This window comes from Petaurus breviceps, unplaced genomic scaffold (assembly GCF_028583685.1).
Source record: "Petaurus breviceps papuanus isolate PSGF00001 unplaced genomic scaffold, PetGlider_PUasm1.0 229, whole genome shotgun sequence".
Taxonomy (NCBI): domain Eukaryota; kingdom Metazoa; phylum Chordata; class Mammalia; order Diprotodontia; family Petauridae; genus Petaurus; species Petaurus breviceps.
In genome coordinates, this window is record NW_027185903.1 from 175,688 (window position 1) to 182,613 (window position 6,926).

At 41.4% G+C, this 6,926-nt stretch overlaps 1 protein-coding gene across 2 annotated transcripts; it reads right to left on the reverse strand.

Annotated features, from left to right (window-relative positions):
- Nucleotides 1-112: 112 nt before the first annotated feature.
- On the reverse strand, nt 113-6,595 carry RPS15A (ribosomal protein S15a). Of its 2 annotated transcripts, none has more exons than XM_069096028.1 (5): nt 6,441-6,595; nt 3,950-4,087; nt 3,301-3,380; nt 1,438-1,523; nt 113-250 (listed from the first exon to the last, which is right to left on the reverse strand). In XM_069096028.1, the coding sequence occupies exons 2-5, from the start codon at nt 4,080-4,082 to the stop codon at nt 157-159; spliced, it is 393 nt and encodes a 130-aa protein (XP_068952129.1). In that variant the 5' UTR covers nt 4,083-4,087; nt 6,441-6,595; the 3' UTR covers nt 113-156. The 2 variants fall into 2 exon arrangements, with proteins under 2 accessions (XP_068952129.1, XP_068952130.1); XM_069096029.1 differs by lacking the exon at nt 6,441-6,595 and adding an exon at nt 5,785-6,007.
- Between the last annotated feature and the right edge of the window lie 331 nt (nt 6,596-6,926).

The following is a 6,926-nucleotide window of genomic DNA, read 5'->3' on the forward strand; positions in this document are numbered from 1 at the left end:
TTTGGTAAACATTCAGCACTTAGCACCATATACCATGAGTACCAAATACATGAGCATCTGTATAATGCCATTAAAACCTTTTTCAAGGTTCAAAACCACTAACTGGAAGCACCACAGTCCATTGGAGCATTTTATTTGTATGTATGTTTTACATCCTTAGAAAAAGAATCCCAGGATTTTTCCTCCTGTATGTTTTCGTCTTGCTTCCTCATGGTCCATGATGCCAGCTGAGGTTGTAAGCACAATAAACCTATTAAAGAGTTAAAAACAAAGAGAAAAGATTTTTCTAGGTATAAGAATAAGCCTTAACAATATGGTCCACTGCAAAGACATTAACACAAACCTCCACCTTAAGCATGGAATTAAACTTGCCTATACTTAGGATTCAGATGCTCTGGTTTGTCTGATCTTTTAAATTTATAAAATTTCCACTGGGCTAATGGCAGCAGAGAACTGTTTCCAAAACCAACTGTGTAATAGCTCAGGGCTGTAAAGTTTAACCTCAGGCATAAAGACCTCAAAGATTAAAAAAAAAAAAATTCCCCTCACCTCCCCACAACAGTTACAGTTACTTTTCTATTGACTGAGAAAATACATGATAAAAAAGCTACTATGAACTCAAAATTTTAAATGAACTGTTACTTTAATCACAACAGTATTTACATTACAAACCCATGAAATAAGTCATTCATACATGTGATTATTAAATCCACAAAAAGATTTATCAGTTCATTTATAAATGGCCAATAGGACACAAATCGAAAAACATGATTCTAGGATTTAAACATTCCCTGCCTATATGTAACAATGTTCATGATATCCTCAAACTAATAAATGCAAAGTACTCTAGTTTCCATGATTTAACAGTTTTTCTAAACTGTTTCACAGAACACTGATGGCTGTTAAACAACAGTTGGGGGAAGTTCAATGAATAAAATTTAATAGCTAATTATTTCCCCCAGAGCAATAATATTTAAGTGTCAAAAATCAATTATGTATACCATTTTTCCAATGAAGAGAGACCTAATTTCCTCTCCTCACTTTAAAACTTCTGACTTCTCATTTTATCCTGGTAGTAATACAGATAATTCCAATTTCCCCTAAACCATAATCTATGGGATTTTTCTATAGTTTTAATTAAAAGTACTCCTTGGTCAAATTAGTTAGGGAAAAAGCCAAGATGCCAACTTTCTGTTCTCAGGGCAGAAAAATGACTGACCTTATATGCATATGTCCTGAGGTATAATTGCAAAAAGCCATTCATTTCATTTTCTTTCATATCCAATACCTTTCAAAGATTCAAAAAGATAGTTTTGACACTATATTATAAAATCATCACCCAGAGTCTAACCAAAGAAAATAAATCTAAAGTAAATGTTTGTGAAAGTACACAATCACTTCAACCACAACTTTATATTGCACAAATTAGATGCTTACCCAAACTGACGGGATGGTAGCAGATTATTCTGCCATTTTTCCAGATCTTTCAATTGAACATCAAATCTGGGGCTGATTACACCACACTGTAAAAAATATTTTTCAAAAAAAATTTTTTAAACAGAACTGCCTTCCAAGTATTTACAATAACCTTTAGATAATGCCTGTTTAAGCATATCAGTTATCAAAGCAACACATCTGATGACTGCTTAATATGCTTAAAATAGTCACTGTGCTAGATGTATTGACCCTGTAAAGCTCCTGGTCCTCTCCAAGAGCTTACAATCTACCTAGAGGAACACAAAGTTAAATAAGCAACAAGACAAAAACAGTAGATGTCACAAAGTACATGATCAGTTGCCAAATAGGTGGAAGGCATTAAAAGTGATAGTTCAGCAGCTGGAATGGTCTGACAAGACCCTTTATGAAAAAGGAACAAAGAGAATCTGAATGGTCAGGAAGGGAAAGGAATGGAATGAGGGTTAGGGAGGAGAAAAGAGCTGAGTAAAAGACAAACTTGAGGGAATTTTGATTTGTGAGCACATGGAGAATGGAGATAATGCTGAAAAAGCAGGTTCAGGTTAGGCAGAGTTAAGGACCTTAAATAGGCATAAAGTTTTCTGCACAAAAGAAATGCATGTGGGAAAACTAAACTACGCAGATCTTGAAGCTGCTCCAACACACTAAAAAGAACACAAATAACTGCCCTTTATGTTTATAAAATTATTTAAACCCCTCCAACAAAATAGCTGGGTTTCTATAAAGATTCACAGCCTAAGTCAATCTTTCAATGTATGTAATTGGCTAATTTCATATTTATTGAAAACCGTCAAGATCCAGCCACCACATAAACCGGTCAGTTTGCAGAGAACATCCTGTGAATGTATATTAAGTGCCTCCTTTTCAGTTTCTCTGGAAATAAAAACCTTTTTCAGACTCATTCTCTCTTTGATAGGTAGGTTGAATACAAAATACCTTTTCCTTTAGAGTAATGGATTAAGGTAATAATGAAACTTAACTCTTGACTAGATATAATTACTTATGGCCTGTGACCTGTGTAAGGAAATTTCTTCCTATGTAACTCGATACCAATCACTGGGAAGAGATCCCCTCAGTCCTTGAGGGTTGTGGATAAAGGAATTTAGTAGCAATTTGGTCTAGAATGTTGCATCAATGAATTGTTCCTGGCAGATTTGTATTTAAAGTATAGAGTTCAATATTAATATTCTAACATATTTTTCTTCTGGAATCTCTGTATGTTCATATATAAACTATGAACTACAACATAAGTCTCAACATCCCTGAGCATCAGTTTCCTAATCTATGAAATGAAGGGGTTGGACTAGATGGCCTCTAAGGCCCCTGCCAGCTCTGTCTCTAGGATGACCAAGGGGAGCAATTAAGATTTACTTGGCTATTAAAGTACTTTAAGATCCTAATTTTTGGGGGCGGCTAGGTGGCAAAGTGAATAGAGCACCGGCCCTGGAGTCAGGAGGACCTGAGTTTAAATCTGACCTCAGACACTTAACAATCACTAGCCATGTGACCTTGGACAAGTCACTTAACCTCAACTGCCCTCTAAAAAGAAAAAAAATCCTAATTTTTTTCAGTCACTATAAATATAGATATTTACAACTAATAATGTTTAGCTGACCAATAAGTTAATGTTTTAAGTGACAACTTTGGTTTTAACAACTGATCTTTTCCAGAATCACATCTCCCAAATCACTAAAATTCAGACCTACTGGTCCATTTTTCACCTTTTTTTAAACCCCTCAAACTCTGATTAAAGATTACAATTATCAATGTATGCAAAAAGTCCACAGAGATCTTAATAGTATATAGCAGTCTATAAACCCCTACCTTGTTTAATCGGCCGGTGAGATTCACAACAATTTTTCCTGCTCTGTGATCATCAATGATCTCAAATTCGCCAATGTAACCTAAATGGTACAAAATAGTCTGTTATGCAATGAACAGAAAGTTTGCAACTTTTGAGTCTTAGGCATACAGATCTCCAGTATTCCAAGCAAAAACATTCTCTATTTTGTAATAAAACTAGTATTTCTAATGTACCCTTTAACAAAACTTACCTGTGGAACTTAGAACACTAAACAAAATACTCAATTCACTAATATACCAATCTTCAAAAGCAGTAATATATAAATGATAAATTAGTTTAATTCCCATGATAAATTAATTTCCACAGTGTGACCAAGGAAAGAGAATAGTCCAACTGCTACCTCATTTTACACTGGAAGAAATTGGAGGCCACAGAACTCCTAAAGTACACAGCAAATGAAAGCTACTCATTCTTATTATATGTAGAAGGCTCATCAGAGTAATTATAAATATAAAAACCACTTCACAATAGTATAAATGCTGCCACTACAAAAATATAACTTTCCTCAAAGTCCAAAGTCTACCACCAAGCATCACAAAGTACTTATCTCTTCCACCTTGTCTCTTAAACTTCTTTAAAACAGAACACAGCAGAAAGAATCCTACTTACCATGCTTCATCATCACAGTTAAGAACCGGACAATTACTTTAGAGCACGGCCTAATGAGAACCTGGCGTTTTCCTCGCTTTTCTGCATTGTTGATGCTTTTGAGAGCATCTGCCAGGACATTCATGCGCACCATGGTGGCTATTAAGGAGAGAAAAGACAGCTCTGTTAGTACTGCCACCATCAGCTGAGCAAGAATGATTTTCAACTATTGTTCCCCACTGGCAAAATCAAGAAGTCAAGGATCCAAACAAGCCTCCAAAGAAGCAAGAGCATAAACATCATTAATAAGGCATAGGAACAAACAATTCAGGTTCAATATTAGGGCCAGGGATTGGACCTGTGGTTTATTTAGTATAAGAAACTTCCAGGTAAGGAAAACTCCTATTAATGCAAGTTCTCTGCAATTTAACAATTTTAAAGGAGTGAATGAGACCAGGGAGGTTAAATTACTTGCCTAGGGTCATACAGCTAATATCAGAAATAGGGCTAAAATCCCAGTATTTTCCCAAAAAAGGCAGGTTTTCCGACCACACTACCTATATTACCTATCATAAAGTCAATTGCTTAAAAGAACATTTTAGACCAGATCTAAACTTAAAAGCCAGAAAAACTCCCTCATTCCCACAGCCTGGGCCCTTTGATAAGGTACTGGGCCACAGACAAAAATTAAAGTCTCTGCCAACAAGAAGCTTACATTCCATAATGGGAAAAAAAACACATACACATGGCAACTAAACACAAAATACACACAAAACAAATACCAAGTAACAGGGGCCTAACAGTTTAAGATAATCAGGCCATAAGTGGCACTTGAGCTCAAGCTCTTTAGTCAAGCATGGGTTCTAAGAGACCTGAGCAAACATATCAATGTTAAAATGTTGAGCAAAGGGCGGCCAGGTGGCTCAGCGAGTAAGAGCACCGGTTCCAGTTTTGGGACGACCTGGAGATCGGAATCCCGGGCTCAGACACTCAGCACCACACCCAGAAATAACTGGACGGGTAACCTTGAGCAAGTTACTTAACCCCAATTGCTTAAAAAAAAAAATGTTGAGCAAAAAAGTAGTTTGACTGGACAATTTGATGGGTGGAGACTAATGTACGCCAACCCTCTAACGTTATGCCCAAAACAAATTAGAGGTGTTTTAAAAGCCAAGAATTTGTAGCTTATCTTACAGGCAATATAAGGCCACAGAGGTTTGTGAAATGAGCTGGGACAAATCTGGCCTCAGACACTTGACACCCTTACTAGCCCTTTTTTACTTTGGGCAAGTTACTTAACTCCAATTGCCCCCTAAACAAAAGAAACAAACAAAAAAGAAAAGAGCTGGGAGCAGAGTGGAGAATGAAAGAGGTACCTGGAGACCAATTAGGAGGCTACGGCAAACGACTTTTTGAACTTTTCCAAGGCAGGCTGGACAAGACTCGAGTCAGGGAATAAGGGCGAAGCAGAAGTTAGAGCCAAAAAGGTTTCCCTGAGACTGCAAACCAGCAACTCGGCACTAGCAGTTTCAGCTCTGCAAACCTTTGTCACCCTCCTTACTCAAAGTCCTCATTACCACTAATACCAAACAAACTCCGGTTTGCCATTGAGAGCTCTCCATGACCCGGCGCGTAGTTTTTTCAGACTTCTCACAAAGTTCGTCCCTCTGTGCGGTCTGGCCGGCTCTGGAGCCCACATACATGCCTAGAATACACTCCTCCTCCCTCATCTCGCCTCCTAAAACCCCGGGCTTTCCTTCTTTCAAACTTCATCCCCAAAGCACTTTGCACAGCAGACTTCTGCCAGTGGCCCCTCCCCCAAAATAAAGCTACCTCGCACCCAAACCAGGGCGTACCTCCTATGGGCCGGTTTGGGCACGTGGGGGCTTCCCCGCTAAAAAGTGCAGCCGGAGCGACAGAGCACTCAGCACCAGGCCCCCTAGGGCGCTTGGGCAAAGGTCGCTGGCTATCGGACTCTCAAGACCCTAGGTGGGAGTTCGCGATTCCCGGCCCCTGGGCCTCCCCGGCCAAGGCTCTCTTCCAGGCCACACTGAGCCCCCGCACTCCTACAACATCACGCCGAAAGACTCGTGCTCGGACACCAAAAGGGCGACGAAAGCGCCCCAGGCACGACCTCGGAGGAGCTCCTCCGCTCCCACGTGCGCTGACGGCTGGCCGGGGCCCAAGTCGAGGGGGCTCATGCCCGCCCAATCGCACGCCCGCTGCCCCGAAGGCCAGAGTCCCGGCTTAGCGCGCCGTCCCGCTCCGTCCCCAGGCCCGTGGAGGGAAGCGGCCGGACCCGCCTGAGCAGAGAAGGGAGGCGGCGGCACCCCCCGCCCCGTTCTCCTGTGTCCCTGGGATCCCCAGCCGTGAACCAAACCGCAGCCAGACTGGGGGCCTCTGACAGGGCAGAGTCTGAGGCGCCGGCAGAGCCCAGGAGCGCGCGTCCTGCCCAAAGGATGTAGCCGATGTCCAGTGGATGCGGACGGAGAACGAATCGAAGCATACTCACCAGCGCTGCAAGATGGCGGAAAGAGGACGGGATGGGTGAGCGCGGAGAGATATGGGAAGCGCGCGAAATCTCGCGACGCTTTAGAGGAGCGCCGAACAGGATGGGGCGTGCCTGCCTGCTCTGGGACTAGAGCAAAACAGCGCCGATGACATCGAACCGAGACCGAGTGGAGGCGGGACTGAGGAGGGCTTCCTGGGGGCGGGGGCTGGGTGGCTCAGTTTTCTATGCACTCTATACTGGCTGAGGCTTTAAAACTCTCCTCAAAGAATTGAAATAGTTAGAAGTTGTCTGCTTGTTTTTCATGATTGATTGCAACGAAAACATTGATAAACAAACTGTGCCCACTTAATGTGCAAGAAAACCACAAACGGCACCGAAAGAAAAGAAATAAGAAAACTCCCATCGAGAGAGAATAAGGACCTTCACCCGTCAATCAGCCTCTCTCCAGGTTACTTAGACACACTCACTAGATCATTCCGGGGTTAC